Source organism: Mytilus trossulus, chromosome 3 (assembly GCF_036588685.1).
Source record: "Mytilus trossulus isolate FHL-02 chromosome 3, PNRI_Mtr1.1.1.hap1, whole genome shotgun sequence".
NCBI lineage: Eukaryota > Metazoa > Mollusca > Bivalvia > Mytilida > Mytilidae > Mytilus > Mytilus trossulus.
The window spans coordinates 87,434,542-87,452,062 of record NC_086375.1 but is presented as its reverse complement, the minus strand read 5'-3'; the positions used below and the strand labels follow the sequence as shown (position 1 = coordinate 87,452,062).

At 33.6% G+C, this 17,521-nt stretch overlaps 1 protein-coding gene across 1 annotated transcript in view; it reads right to left on the bottom strand.

The window, feature by feature from the left end:
- Window positions 1-13,352, bottom strand: part of LOC134711120 (myosin-9-like) — a 35,968-nt gene extending 22,616 nt beyond the window's left edge. Inside the window, exon 1 of the mRNA XM_063571564.1 lies at window positions 12,843-13,352. Within this exon, the coding sequence (XP_063427634.1) occupies window positions 12,843-13,349 (507 nt within the window). The 5' untranslated portion in view covers window positions 13,350-13,352. The remainder of the gene's footprint in view (window positions 1-12,842) is intronic.
- Window positions 13,353-17,521: the final 4,169 nt, after the last annotated feature.

Sequence of the window (17,521 nt, the reverse complement as noted above, 5' to 3'; positions counted from 1 at the left end):
CTTTCTGTCCTATTAGATCCAAGGACACAGTTATCGTCCTTTGGTTTTCGTTGTCTACTAATATAGTCCCAAGTTTAAACATTGTATAACTTGCATGGTTTATCTTATACTTTTTTCCAATTGATTTCTTGATATCAAATGCATGAAATATTAAGTAGGGGGATGTAATTACATGTCAAAAAAATTTGGGTGCTAAAACTTTATGCTAAGTAGAGAATTGGTCCAGTTCTAAAAGGTCAAATTTTATCACGTCTGAAGCTGTCAAACTGAATTGTACACCCCCTTAACACAGAATTTTCAATATTTTGAGTTAGAGCAGGTAGAAGTTTCTATAATTTTGATAGTATTTGTCTCACTAGTAGTACACTACACTGTAAAAATATTTTTGAGAAAGAGCAGGTTTGATTTTTTCAATTTCAATTAATTGTCTAAAAGAAATGCACTACGAAATAACTGTGTTCTCGGGCCTAAGAATTAATGTAAGATACAGTCACAGAAAATAATTAAATTTATTAGTACGTCTTAGTCAGTGACAACTCTACAACATATGTATCCATCGGATCGCCATCAAAGATGGTGATACATGGCTGTGTACATAATGTATATACAACTCGTCTAAACATCAACCCAACAATGTCAGATCTGTAAATTTGCTTTCGCAAATTTTTGGTTCTTCCCTCGCCGGGATTCGAACCAATGCTACTGTGATATCGTGCCACCAAATTGCCTGCACTGCAGCCGTCCCGCTAGACCATACGATCACCTGGGCTTTACAATAATAGAGCTTTTGCTGGCTGTGTGTTACCTTTCCACGTCAGTTTTAATCTAGCGGCGTACTCCAATAAATGATATATAAGGCATGAAGATGTTATTGTTACAGATCAGTTAAATTATCTATAGTAATTTTTTTTATATATGTATATATTAAGATTTGCATTATAAAGTGTAAATATTGTCAGTTTTAGTTGATGCAGTCACATATGGCCAGTTTTGGTTAATGCTGTCACATATGGTCAGTTTTGGTTAATGCTGTCAAATATGGTCAGTTTTCATGGTTTTGGTTGATGTGGACAAATAATTTTGTTATATCCATGAGTCAGTCTGAGATATCAAAACTACTGAAATTAGTTTACGATTCAAAATTTTGATTAAAAAGATGACATGCTGGCACTATATGAACTGATGCGAGCATACTTTTATTTTCCAATATTGCTTTCATTTATATTAAACAATTCATCTTGCTATAAAACAAATATAAGCTCGTGCAATATAAAATTCTACTCGGAACAATATTTCCCAATATTCACTCAATAACCGTATAATATAGGTCATCTGTATTATCATGAGTATACACTAACATTAAACATCCTTACATAAAAATATAACAGATTTACTATGCGACTATAAGAGATACTAGTAAATAAAAAAGAGCAAATATGGTCAGTTTTGGTTGATGTGGTCAAATATGGTCAGTTTTGGTTGATGCCTTCAAATATGGTCAGTGTTGATTGATGCAGACAAATAATGTTGTTACATGAGTCAGTCTGAGGTATGAAAACTACTGATATTTGTTTCTGATGCGATATTTTGAATAATAATAAAAATAGGAAAGGCTGGCACCCTCAATTGATGCGAAAAAAACATTGTGGTCAATGATTTCCAATATTGCAGTTATTTATATACTACAGTCCCTCAGGACCTATAATTATAACTGAATTGCTGTGCAGCTATATAGATTTACATAATAAAAAGCAAATATGTTAAGTTTTAGTTGATTCAGTCAAAACATTTTATTACACAACTCAGTCTGAAGTATAAAAACTACTGATATTTGTTTATGATTCAATAGTTTGAATAAAACGAGGACATGCTCATTGGAGGATCAAGTGGAGGAGGTCCAGGGATTGGAACCCCACTTTTTTTTTAACACCAATGCATTTGAATGGGAGCATCTGGTTGTACCCCTTCCCCCCCCCCCCCCCCAGCTTTTTAAAAATAGCTGGATCTCCCCCTGCATGCTCATGATGCTGGTACTATAAATTGAGGCAAACAATTTTTTCAAGTTGTATAATACAGTCCCTATAGACCTAACATTAAAACTGAAGTACTTTACCGTGCAGCTATATGGATTTGCAGAAAGAAAAAGCAAATAATGGCAGTTTAGATTGATGCGGTCAAAAGATTTCTGTTAAACAGGTCGTCCGAGGTATGAAAACTTATATTATATTGGTTAAAGAGGTCCGATTACTTTCTTATATGATAACGAGCCATCCTGACTCCCGGAACAACAAATGTAAAACTATTCAAATAATAATGCCCCCTTCTCATACTAATGGCCTTAAATATTTACAAAACATTAAAGAAAAACAAATAATTTATGAAACACATCAACAAAAGAAATCACTGAATTACATGCTCCTGACTTGGAACAGACACATACATGCAGAATATGACGGGTTAACAGGTTAAACATATAGCTATGATTAAAAATTTCTACCAAATAGAAACGATATCTACCTCCTTTAACAGATCCCCTAGAGCAAGAGAGAAATTTGATTGTAATTGGGAATTAATTAAAAACATAGTTCACATGTGAGGAGAGATCTTTCTATTTTGTACTTACTTAAGGCTTTATAATAGTTCATGTAGAATTAATTATATGTTGATGCACATCACAACTGGACAGTGATTTGTGTGCTTCTGAAAAGTACTATCTATGTTTATTGCTATTGTTATATATATATTGATATACTAGTTTTTGTTTGGTTGTATTTGAATTATCTCCTCTTGACTTATGTTGACATTTATTATGGGACTCTGTCAAACATGTTATCTGCTAATGATCTCTGGTGGCCTCTCCTGGTACCTTTCATGTTCAACATCATTATATAGGCAGTGATGCATGTGTATGGAACGCCAGCACTGTCTTGTTATGACCATTTTCATTATATGATGTGCATTTACCTTTATATGCTGTGCTTTTACCTTTACATGATGTGAACTTGTCATTATATGATGTGCAAACACCCTTATATGATGTGTAAATACCTTTATATGATGTGCAAATATCCTTATATGATGTGCAAATATCCTTATATGATGTGCAAACATCATTATAGTATGTGCAAACATACTTATATGATGTGCATATATACTTATATGATGTGCAAGTATACTTATATGATGTGCACAATCATATACTTATATGATGTGCAAACATTCTTATATGATGTGCAAACATTCTTATATGATGTGCAAATGTACTTATATTATGTGCAAAGATCCTTATTTGATGTGCAAAAATTCTTATATGGTGTGTACATATCCTTATATGATGTGCAGTTTTCTTTATATTACGTGCAAACATCTTGATATGATGTTGTTGTGTCATTATATTATGTGCTTGTAATCTTATATTATGTGGTTAGGTTTACTCCATTATATGATGTCGAAACTTCATTTATTATTATATGATGTGCTTTCATCGTCGTTATGGTCAATGAACATGATTACGATTAGAATGATTACTGTCTACGTCATAACTGATTCCGATCTGCTTCTGTAAAGTATTAACCCGGTTAAAATATGTATCTATCGCTAACGAAAGTGCAATGAACCAAAGCAATTTAACAAAATCAAAGTTTCAAATATTTCGGTTGAAAATTAAGATGAGTTAATACAGGATCCCGGAGCTAGTTGAAGAAATTCCCGGCTGTGGAGAAAATGATAACAAATGTAAGAGCCTTTTATAGCTTGCTATTCGGTTTAAGCATAGGCTCCGTGTTGAAAGTCGTACTATGACCTATAAAAAGTAAAAACACAAAAATACTGAACTCCGAGGAAAATTCAAAAAGGAAAGTCAAAATCAAAAGGCAAAATCAAAAGTCCAAACACATCTTCTTCTCTAAGTAAATTCCTTCCCGACGGAGCACCCGTGTCACACGGTAAAAAAAATCCCTTATTTTTATTTATTACTGTTTAAAAACATGGAGCAAACTAGATTAGAATATATACAATCCTTAAAAGATTATCGTTGTCCTAAAACGACATAAGCATATCAAACGAATGGATAAACAACTGTCATATTCCTGACTTGGTACAGGTATATAGTTGTTTCCTCTTACAAATTATGACTTGGATGGAGAGCTGTCACAGTGGCTCTCATACCACATCTGCTTATTTCTATTTCATTGCAAAAGACACCATTGAAATCACAGTCTGTTTCAAAAATATTTCATAACAACAGCTTTACGATTATCTACTGATGCATAACATGGCGAGATGGTTTGTTTTATAAAATGTTATTGAATAATATTAATCTGTAAATGGTAAGAGGTATAATGTATTATTGAATATGTACAATGATATTAAATCTAGTATATCATATAATCTATGCCACTAAAGGAAGAGACCGATTTCATTGAGCTGCAACTCCTCTAAAACCATACAAAGTCGGAAATATTTGTGATATAACGTTTACATGTAGTGTTTTTTACTTTTAATTTGTCTTTGAACCAATCTTTTTTCCACAGAAAACGCCAATTATGTGAGAAAATACCCAATTTCGAATATTGCAAGCTTAGTCGACGTAGTGCCCGCGAAATGTGAAATGGCTATGTGGGTAATTATAAAAAAAAGAAAAAGTGTATCTTTGCTAATGAGACAACTCTCCACAACAGAGCAAATGACACATAAATTAATAACTATAGGTCACCATACGGTCTTCAACAATGAACACATATTGGCATATACAAATTATTTATTTTCAACTTATTTTAATGGAGATTTTTTTAATTGCTAATAAAATTCTGATACATGAGTACTAGTATGTCAATAGATTTGAGTAGCGTCAACGATTTCTGAGATACAAGGGGTTGATTCCTGATGAAGTGTTTTAGATTTAATTTTTCGTCCGATTACATCGGATTTTCTCCATTGTGGTACTTATTTTGATCCTTTTCGGTAATGGCAACGATTTTACGAAGACGATACAGTTATTGAGTTAAAAGGGGGAAAAATATTTTCCACCCGACATGAATGGGTGACGCCCGTCTTTTGCATGTTGTTCCTATTTTTTGTTTCCTTAAAAAATAGAATAAAAAGGATTAACTTTGTCATTACTGTGTCTACCTTATTACTGTGTCATCACTCTTTGTTTCAACACTTGCCCACTCGCTGACATCTCCGTGTATCATCGGTACAGCGGATATAGGTACTAACCAAGGGGTCGTGATCGATTTTTCTTCTGACACGGTACGAAAATCTTTGTTTTGTTTACATAATATCAATCTGTACTTCAATCTAAACATATTTGTTGTTTAAAGACATGATTTGGTCGTAGGGTGTTGATAAGAGAAGTCTCACTTTTTTCCCAAATAACAACCCTTACTAAAAACATGTGCAAATACTTGTCAAAGAAGTTGGCGCTCGTCTCATCCGATATGATTCTAGATTCATTGCAACTCTTTTTCTGATAGAAGGCCACTGTTTGTGCGTAATAAGTATAGCTGTTTCAATAATTGGCATTGAAATATTTTGTACATAAGTTATTTTTTTGATATTTTATTCCGACAAGAAGCGTTGTGTATAGCTGACCAAATGAATCCTTCTGTACGGTGCATAGTTAAATGAATGTATATATAGTTTATCACGCTTCGAAGTACCTTTAAAGCTATATCCGCTGTACCGATGATACAAGGTAGTAATTATAATTCGGAATATTGCCTCACATTCTCATTAAGAAAAAATTCACACACCTAATTAAATGGGCATTCAAAAAATCAGAATGTGAATATATATGTTCCAACTCTTTTAGGTCATTTTTTAGTAGCAATAAACAAAAAAACTATGTTAATTGGACATGCTTTGATACTATATATGCCCTTGAATTTTTACTAGATAACATTTTTGTTCGCTTTGGGGATTCCGTATATCGTCAGATTATCGGAATTCCAATGGGGACTAACTGTGCACCACTTATTGCGGACCTCTTTTTGTATTGTTATGAGTTACAATTTATGACAAAAATAAGCAAAGACCCATCAAAACAACATCTGATAAACAAATTTAATAATACTTTTAGATATTTGGATGATATTTTGGCTCTTAATAATGACGACTTCAGTATGTATATAAATGAAATTTATCCTGCTGAACTTACTTTAAATAAAGCTTATACTAATAATGACCACTGCCCTTTCCTCGATCTTGATATCTATATCACTAACGGAAAGCTGAATACTAAAATTTATGATAAAAGGGATGATTTTTCATTTCCTATCGTTAATTATCCGTTTTTAGATGGTGACGTTCCCTTGTCACCATCTTACGGTGTTTATATATCTCAACTTGTACGATTCGCTCGTGTTTGTAACAATGTTTTAGATTTTGACGAGAGAAATTTATGTATTACTGAAAAATTATTACACCAGGGTTTTCGATATCACAAACTAGTCAAAACTTTTACTAAATTTTATCATCGGTATAAAGACATCATTCGTAAATATAGCTCAACATGCAGACTTCTTATACGTTCAGGTATTTCACATCCATTTTTTTATGGAAATATTCTTTATAAAGCACAAAGGTGTCAGTATTCACCTCAGAAACTTACAAAACCTTTAAATAGACTGATTAAGAAGGGATATAATTACGATACTGTTGTCAAGTCATTAAAGATTGCATATTTTGGCGTTAATATTGAGTCACTGATAAGGTCTTTGCGTCGTTACTAAAGACATTTATTCTAAAAACAGTTGTTGGCATGGCACGGGTTATGTTCTTCTCATATATGTTATGATGGTATTATACTAAACCCCTAACGGGAAGGATTGTGCCTGATGTTCATATGATGAAATCATAATCTTTCAGTCAGTTTAATTGAAGTCTGGAGCTGGCATGTCAGTTAACTGTTAGTAGTCTGTTGTTATTTATGTATTATTGTCATTTTGTTTATTATTTTTGGTTACATCTTCTGACATCAGACTCGGACTTCTCTTGAACTGAATTTTAATGTGCGTATTGTTATGCGTTTATTTTTCTACATTGGTTAGAGGTATAGGGGGAGGGTTGAGATCTCACAAACATGTTTAACCCCGCCGCATTTTTGCGCCTGTCCCAAGTCAGGAGCCTCTGGCCTTTGTTAGTCTTGTATTATTTTTATATTAGTTTCTTGTGTACAATTTGGAAATTAGTATGGCGTTCATTATCACTGAACCAGTATATATTTGTTTAGGGGCCAGCTGAAGGACGCCTCCGGGTGCGGGAATTTCTCGCTACATTGAAGACCTGTTGGTGACCTTCTGCTGTTGTTTTTTATTTGGTCGGGTTGTTGTCTCTTTGACACATTCCCCATTTCCATTCTCAATTTTATTTGCTTGTTTGTGACAATGGTGTTCGACAAGGAGAAAACTTATCACCTTTCCTATTTTATTTACTTTTGATTGACTAAATTAATTTCTTAGTGACTAAAAATATTACAGGACTTAACAGAACTATACCAGAAGATCTGGAAAGAGAATTAGAAATATATCTTAAGTGTTTTGTTATATTGTTTGCAAATGACACGATGTTGTTAGCTGAAACAGCACAGGACCTGCAGACTCAACTCAATACTTTCCATGATTATTGTAAGGCTTGGAACTTGAAAGGAAAGTTGATAAAATTAAAGTCTTTGTGGGTTGTTTTTTTGGACGGAAGCCAAAAAATCTCCGATTTTCTTACAATGATACATACATTGAAATGATAAAACAATATAACTATTTGGGAATTGTTGTTACTAAAACGGGAAATTTTAATATGAAATAAAACATTTATCCGATTAGGCTTTAAGCCATGTACGAAAACTTGAAAACAGGAAGGATGTATACGATTTCTGTAAAATGTCAACTTCAGCTTGTTCGTTTATATAAAAAAAATATAAACACGTGCGTTTGTCCTCCAGCTGGCTTAGTAATTTTGAAACCTCTCTCTCTTGTTTTGTATATACTGTAAATAGTTATTATTGTTATCTCTGTATACTGATGTCATACATTGACTTTGTGAGACCAAATGTATAGATTTAGAAGCCATAAGTATACCGGTATGGATTATTGATTGACTGTTATTTAGCGCCACTTTCAACACTTTCATGCTATTTCGTGGTTGTGAGTTTATATTGGTGGAGAAAGCCGAAGTGCCCGAAAGACCTCCTGACCTTCGTTTGGAAAACAGACAATTCTGGTCAATTAAGATTGGAATCGAGCTTACCTGCCACGTGCGGAATTTAAAATCGCACACCTAATAATTGTTGACATGCTAGTGATACAGCAGTTCGACTATTCATAAAAAAGAAGATGTGGTATGACTGCTAAAGAGAAAACTCTCCACAAGAGGTCAAAATGACACAGAAATTAACAATTATAGGTCACCGTACGGCCTTCAACAATGAACAAAGCCCATACCGCATATTCAGCTATAAAAGGCCCCGAAATGACAATGTAACCACTCGGCCACCGAGCGCCCATCACTTTCAACCCGAAATGGATTAAAGGAGATATGGAATGAACCTGAACTCGGTGCATTACATTTACGTGCAGCTTTTTATCATGTTTTTGTGCATATATTTCACAGTTTCAACTATAGATGATTATGGGTGGATTCCTGAGATCCAGCGGCAAATTGATATATGCATATTCGTACAAGAACATGTTAATGTGATATGAATATTAACCCTGTTTTTTACTAAACCGACACACTGAGCCAGATTTTATGCTAGTTCAAAAGGTAGAATTCCGAAGGAAGACATTATATCACCTTACCCGGACACATTTTTCTGATTCCGAGCCGACCAGCTTTTGCTTTTAATCCGTAATCCCGCGTGCTTATATAATTAGCTGGGAAGCAGCATGTGAATATGAATTCTAATGTCTTTGGTTTTGACCCGGCCGGGGTTCGAACCCACGACCTCTCTCGATCACTCAAGACGAACATGCTACGACGAAAGTATCACCACTAGACATGCAGTAACCTGCAATATAACAGGTTTCGTGGGAAGCCGCTCATATACTAGTATACACCTCTAGACTCAATTAAACAGAGCTAACGTACCGACCATTGATATTTTTATGTGAGTGTGTGTGTGGGGGGGGGGGGGGGTGCAGGTTGTTAAGGGTTAGGGTTAGCAAGAGATTTTATCTATTTCAAAAGGGAAGCGAAATAGTTTGTTTCCATTTAAAATGAGGAAAAAATAAAACAATGATGAAACTTTAAAAAAAAAAAACCCATGTTTTCTTGTGTGTGTTTTTTTATTATTAATTTCGAACAAGGATACACGTGCTCTTTCCCTCAAACTAGAGTCGGTGTCTACCACATTTATTTATTAATATATAATGTACAGATCATATGTTTAAGCTTTGGATACAAGGATCTGACAACACGTCATTTTATTTTCTGTCCTTGTATATATTACATCAGCCAATGAAATTTCAGCCTTTAAATTTTTGAAGGTGTGTATCAATCCAACAAAACCGGAGAATTGAGCGTTTTTAATCTGGTGTCTAAATGAACTTAAAACACTGCATTTATTTATTTTTTTACTGAGATCTGTTGTTCTCTTACAGATAAAGAGTGGTGTTTTGAATTTTTCAAAGTGAAGATTTACGGCAGCGGCTTTTAATATTTTGCGTTTATCCTGGAAACATAATAGATTTAAAAAAAAAAATAGTGCAATGTGTCTGGATTATACTCTATAACAAAGGTTCTTTTTTGGCAATTTTGGCTTTTCAGAGTTTTGTTGTCTTATTGGCTATTATCTTGAAAACTAATAATAGAGAAACCTTTTCTTGCAAGGTATAGCCAAGAACATAATTATATAATCAAAGTACTGAAGTATGAAAGTTGTTTGCGACTTCAGGGAACTTAGTTTGAATTTGCCGTTTGTGGTTTCATTTTTACCACGCCTTCATTCAATAATAGCTACAGATGAAAAATTCTCTGCTAGAAGAAATTGTTGAAACTAAATTTTCAGGTTTTAACAATTCAGGTGAGCGAAACGAGGCGTAAAGATTGATGCCTACGGTTGACGAAGAATTCGTCATAACATTATACCGCGGCAAATTTATAATTATATAAAATTGAATGTCACTTTTCCATTCCAAAAATGATAAAATGAATGGCCCCCTTCATTTTTTCCTATCCCCTCTTTTTTTTGGTTACAAATGAAAGGTTCCTTATATGAACCATTACTCTACCAGAGTCCGGTTTTTTCCCAATTGTTTGTGTCTATCTTGAGAATATATAAAGAGAAACTCCAACAGCTAAAATGATCAGAAAGGCAATATTTACATAAATGACAATACTAAACTTCGTGTATTATCTTCTAAAAATATAGAAAAATGCTAACGTTAAGTATACTAAAATTGACAAATATAAAGCCTTCCCTCGTTAAAACGTGCATAGAACATGACATAAAAGAATTATTTATAAAATTAAATAACCTTAACCGTATTGAAGACTTCGTATGAATATGTTTATTATTAAAGACCCGTCGATTTAAACAAAACTTTGCAATTCATATATATTTTTTTTCAATTTCCAACAATATCAGATGTGTTTTTTGCATGCATCTTAAAACGAGGTACTAACATGGCAAGGTTTATCTCAAGTCTCAACCATTTTCTAAACGGTAGCTACTGATTTAATCCTAAACAGTAGTAACGGTTACTCCGCAGAAGCAGATCAGAATCAGTTATGACGTAGACAGTAACCATTCTAATCGTAATCATGTTCATTGACCATAACGACGATGAAAGCACATCATATAATGACGTTTTGACATCATATAATGAAGTAAATAAAACCACATAATATAAGATTACAAGCACATAATATAATGACACAAGCACATCATATAAAGATGTTTGCACATGATATAAGGGAAACTGCACATCATATAATGATATGTACATATCATACAAGTATATTTGCACAGCATATAAGTATATTTGCACAGCATATAAGTATATTTGCACATCATATAAGGATCTTTTTCAACTTAATATAAGTATATTTTCACATCATATAAGAATGTTTGCACATCATATAAGTACATTTGCACATCATATAAGTATATTTGCACATCATATAAGTATATATGCGCATCATATAAGTATGTCTGCACATCATATAATGATGTTTGCACATCATATAACGATGATTGCACATCATATAAGGATGTTTGCACATCATATAAGGATATTTGCACATCATATAAAGGTGTTTGCACATCATATGATGACAAGTGTACATCATATAAAGGTAAATGCACATTATATAAAGGTAAATGCACAACATATAATGAATAATGGGCATAATAAGACAGTGTTGGAGTTCCATACATGTGGCTAGAGGAGAAGGCTGATGCAATCATTAACCTTATCAGCATATTCTGGTATTCGAATCCAGAGTGATAAAAGATGCGTATGATTTAGTAGAAAATTTAGAACAACTAGCATAACTAACTGTTTAATTTTAGACTGTTATTGAAAAATTTAATATCAATATATGTATTATGAAATAACTGTGTAATTATATAGCACAATATATACTTTGTGTATTTTCAGATGAAATAAAAATAAATTACGAAAAAAGTTAGCAAAAAAAGCCAAAAAAAACCCCAAAAAAACCCAGGTTAAACATGTTCTTTTGCCGATTATAAATATGATATAAAACCGGCAAAACTCTATATAATTTAAATCGCCTTTATATTAAGGCAAAGAGTTCTAAAAAACTTATGAATCAACTCTAGCCATAGAATTTATAAATCAATTTTAGCCGTAGAATTTATTAATCAATTCTGGCCGTAGAATTTATTAAAATCAATTCTAGCCGTAGAATTAAATTTCAATTGTAGCCGTAGAATTATAAATCAATTATAACCGTAGAATAAGAAATCAATTCTAACCGTAGAACTGTTCTAGAAGAAGAACTGACCAAATATTTGGTCAGTTCTAGCTAGAACTGCTTTAAACTGTTCTAGGGTAGAACTGTCCAAATCAGTTCTAGGTAGAACTGATCAAATCAGTTCTAGCTAGAACAGTTCTAACCTAGAACTGACTAAATGGTGTCAGTCTGACAGTTCTACGTACTGTTCTAGAACAGTTCTCCTGACAGATGTAATGAGTGGTTAGAAGTGATCTACACTGTAACTTCGTTCAATCACAGGAGCTATCAAAAAAATGTTCAGTATTAAAGTGAAACACTTAATATATATATTTATTTTGATCTAAACCATGACAAACTTGACCAAAACCATGACGAATGTCTAGACTCTTAACCGAACCATGTCAATCGTTTAACCATAGCAATTCCGATATATTGCTTATTCTGCATTTATTTCGTGAAACAACAATTCCAATGGTTGACCGTTTGACCTCCAATACAGATTCAAATATCTTATTTGCTTTTCATCTGCTCTTGAGAATAGAACTGAGGCAATAAGTTGGGAAAGTAACATAAATTAACCATGTCAAACTTATCCAAACTATTACAAAATACCTGTTCTAAACGCTCCTCGATATGACGACCTTACTACCCGTAAGAAATAGAAATATTTCTTCGAAGGACAGACAATGCACAATTAATTATAAAAGAAAAAGACACACACACGTACAAAAAGGAAAAAGGTAATTTAGAATTAAACAAAATACTGTAAGTATGCACATCGAGTTAAATGTAAACTTAGTGTGAGATGGGTTGCTAAGAACTTATGAAAGGAAAGACGTGGTTAGATATTTTTGGATAAACTAATATCAGTTACTGGATATACATTGTAATTGTCATACAAAATTATAGGATGTATTTACCTGTTTCATGTTTTCCATTCTCTGTAAAATCTGGTCAGCTTCTACTTCACTCAGTCGTGTCGTTTTTAAAGTTTGTATCTGCATCACTACCATTTTCTTGTATCGTGGTGGTTCAGCAAAATGTTCTATCGCGTCTCCCAAAGTTGTCCACATCTGCGTAAGTTCAGTGTTTGAATAGATATTTGTTGAAGGTGGATGGCAAATATGGCCCCTAACCAACATAATAGATTGCATAAATTGTCGTTCCTGTGACGACAGCGACCCTTTGTTCCACAAAAAAAAATTCAGATCACTTAAATCCAAATTATCAACAGAAACTGTCTTTGGAACATATCTATCTAAACAGGAAGAAGTATCTGTTTCTCCATTTTTCAAGTAAACTTTATTGAAAATTTGCTTATCCATGTTTCCTTTAATGGCACAGCCGTGCAATTGACCACAACATGGTTTGCGTTTTTCATATTGATGGTAAAAAAAATGTTTGTTCGTTTTCAGAAACTGATCCATACCTATGTTATTGTTATTCAGTAGCCTATTCTCAGCCACACTCCTGAGTACATCAGCACTAGTATCAACAAGGCATTTAAATAGTCTAAGATGTTCATCAGTCTCCCTACTGCTCATGGTGGCACTACAAAAATAAATATTTGCACTTTTCTATCTGTTGGACGTTTTACATAGTGATTATGTAACCAATGGATCCTAGCATAGAATAACATTGATTTTGTCAGGTATTATTTTATTTTGAATTGCAGTCCAGTATTTTTGTTGTATTATTTTCATGTTTTATCTTAAAATATTACCGTTTAGTTTACTCACTATCACACACAACTGAGTGTAACCTGTATAATCTTGCACAACCGTTTACTCTAGAAACATACACTTGACCCATAACTTTTAAAAGTTAAAAAAAAGTATGATTTAGCATGGCCTCCTCTGAACATTTGAAGGTCTTCATTGGTATTTTTAACTAGTCAAAATTAAACCTATTTCATTTATTCAACAACATTTACTTTAGTGGTATAAATTCATTTTATTATCAGTAAATAAAAACCTAAATCAGTATTCCAATTGTTTATTATTGATGCGCAATGATTAGAAACATGTATTGGCAGTATTTGGCCACAGCTATATTAAGGAATTATAAACACATTTAGCCAGCTATATGTATATAGGTAAACAGTTACGATATAGACGTACTTATATAGCCGCAATGACCTCTTACAGTACAAACGGAAGAGGCGCAACAAAATAGTCCCGTTTGTTCTTACATACAATCCAGCCTTTAATAACCTTTCACGTTTGATCCGTGCCAATTGGCAAACTATTGCCAAACACCCTAAATTATCCAAGATCTTTCCCAATCCTCCTGTCTTAGCTTTTCGGAGACCAGCAAGTCTGAAAGACTTATTTGTTAGAGCTGACGTCTCCTCAAATAAAAGCTGTTCAATTGCAGGTTGGTGCAAGTCATGTGGTAACAGACGTTGCCTGACTTGTCAACAAATACTGAATACTCAAACATTCACTTGCTACTCGACTGGGTCTGTGTACACTATATATTGGATTGTAACTTGCAAAACCCAGAATGTTGTATACCTCCTTCAGTGTCGATGTGGCATGCAGTATGTTGGCGACACAGAGCAGCCATTTTACAAACGCATGATGGTCATCGAAGTGACTACACTTCCAGGCCCGACCTACCCATAAGTCGTCATTTGAGATCACCTGGACACACACAAGCTGATCTCAAAAACCTTACCATCACAATCATAGACCACAACGAGGGTTGGTCGAAGGTCAACAGAGTCGCTCGGGAAATATTTTGGATAAGAAAGTTACGGACAGTTTCCCCAGAGGGCATAAATGAAAAAACATAGAACGAGTCCCATATTTTCCTGTGACCACCTGTTTCACACAACGCCGGATTCAGTACTGGCTTTACAGTTCGAAATTATTCTTTAAAATAACAGTTTAAATTACAGGTTTCCATTTATACAGGATGATGTATGAGTACGTTGCCACGTTCAATTATTTTACCTCATTATATAAAACTTATTTTTTCAATCATTATTATACTGCTATTCGTTTGGGAGGCTTAAATATGTAGTTTTTGTTGTAATTGCCCTACCGTTGTCTAATTTATACCATCCTGGATCGGTTAGGACATTTTTGATTTTTTTGTTTGAGGACTGCCCTCAATGCAGTTATAACATTTCAACTGTCACAACCTTTAGAAATCTAGAGTTGTGCCATTTCACATCGTAAATAACTATTTTTATTTTTGGCATATTTCTGTAGTCTTTGCGGTGTATTTGGAAATTTAAAAATTGTTCCAGCGTTCGTTTAAATTGTATAAATCAAGATTTTGATAGAGTCTTAATTTGAATTGACATGATTCATTTGTCATCGTGCAATTACCGAAGAAGGATATCTGTTATCCGAAATATCTAATATTTGTATATTTCATAGTTATTAAATGGTGATGTTGTACCCTTTTTGACTTGTTATATATTATATTTTGTAGTGTACAAAATCATATTTCATGATCCATCGCCCTGTAAGATTGATCGTTGACTATTTATTCAGTCATTTTATATATATATATATATATAGTAAAGGATCCTACAAATTAATGTAAGATACAGTCACAGAAAATAATTATATTTATAAGTACGTCTGAGTCAGTGACAACTCTACAACAGAAGTCTCCATCGGATCGCCATCAATGATGGTGATACATAATGTATATACAACTCGTCTAAACATCAACCCAACAAAAGTTAGATCTGTACATTTGCTTTCGCAAATTTTGGTTCTTCCCTAGCCGTGATTCGAACCCATGCTACTGTGATATCGTGACACCAAATCGCCTGCACTGCAGCCGTCCAGCTAGACCACACGACCACCTGGGCTCTACAATAATAGAGCTTACGCTGGCCGTGTGTTACCTTTCCACGTCAGTTTTAATCTAGCGGCGTACTGCAGTACATGATATATAAGGCATGAAGATGTTATTGTTACAGATCAGCTAAATTATTTATAGTAAAGGATCCTACAAATGGTCCAAGGACACAGTTATCGTCCTTTTAGTTTTCGTTGTCTACGAATATAGTCCCTAGTGTAAACAGTGAATAACTTGCATGTTTTATTTAATGCACTTTCACAATTGATTTTTGATATCAAATGCATGAATATTAAGTAGGGGGATGTAATTACATGTCAACAAAATTTGGGTACTAAAACTTTATGCTTAGTAGTGAATTAGTCCAGTTCTAAAAGGTCAAATGTTATCACGTCTGGAGCAGTCAAACTGAATATCACCCCCCCCCCCCCCCCCCCCCCCCCCCCCTTAGCACAGAATTGTCAATATTTTGAGTTAGAACAGGTAGAAGTTTCTATAATTGTGATAGTATTTGTCTCACTAGTAGTACACTACACTGTAAAAATATTTTTGAGAAAGAGTAGGTGCGATTTTTTTAATTTGAATTTAGTGTCTAAAAGAAATGCACTACGAAATTAAAAACCAATTCTTCAGAGAACAATTGAAGGTCTTTCCACCTCGATAATTAGAATGAAAATTAGAAAACTTGTTTATGTAATTTGGTACCTCAACTGATATAGAAAAATAAGATTAATAGGTATATACAGAAGATTTAATTGTTTTATAAAGAACAAAAACAAATTTAAAGCAAAGGTCAAAATCTAGAACGTCAAGTTGACCTTTGACCTTGAACTCAATTTCAAGGTCATAGGTCAGTGATCTCAAATCAAAAGACCCCAGGCCAATCACTTGTATGGTTGTAGAGAAATATCGATTTCAAAAACAAAAGGGGAGAAAACTCCTAAAAGTTTTGACCAAAACACTTCGACTTAAATGGGTTGAAGTTGCCCCTTGTTGTAAACAGTAATTAGGCAAACACATCGTATCATTAACTGTTACAGTTTCTTATGAATAACGATAACAAGCAAAATTAAAAATTTATAACATGACCTTGACCTTTGACCTTGACCTCAATTTCAAGGTCATGGGTCAGTGAACTCAAATAAGAAGGTCCGAGGTCAATCACTTGTATGGTTGTTGAGAAATAACGATTTCAAATACATAAGGGGAGAAAACTCTTATAAGGGTTAATCAAAACACTTCGACTGAATAAGTTGAAGTTGCGCCTTATTGTAAACAGTTATTTTTCAAACATATCATATCATCAACTGTTACAGTTTCTTTTGAATAACGATAACAAGCATAATTCAAAATTTATAACATGACCTTGACCTTTGACCTTGACCTCAATTTCCTTTATATGGACCAAGGACTACATATCAAAAGACTGTAGGCCTCTACAACTTATACTGTATGAATTAACCCAACATATCGTTTATTTTAAATTTTCAAAGGGAAATAACTCCCATAAGATGTCTTCTGATCACCCCAGTCAAAGTAAAACAAATCATTCTGAAGAGTAGACGAACAATTTGGTGAAAACAGTTTGTAAAAATCTTATACGGTTTTTGAGATATAGCGATAACAAGAAAAAGGGGACGCGGGGAGATAACTCCTATAAGAATAAGTGTTCGGTCACACAGGGTGAGTTTTGAAACCTCCATTACTGAACAACATCATTGGCCAAACATCCATTCGATATGTTATAAAACAAAAAAGCATCTCAGACGGCAGAAGA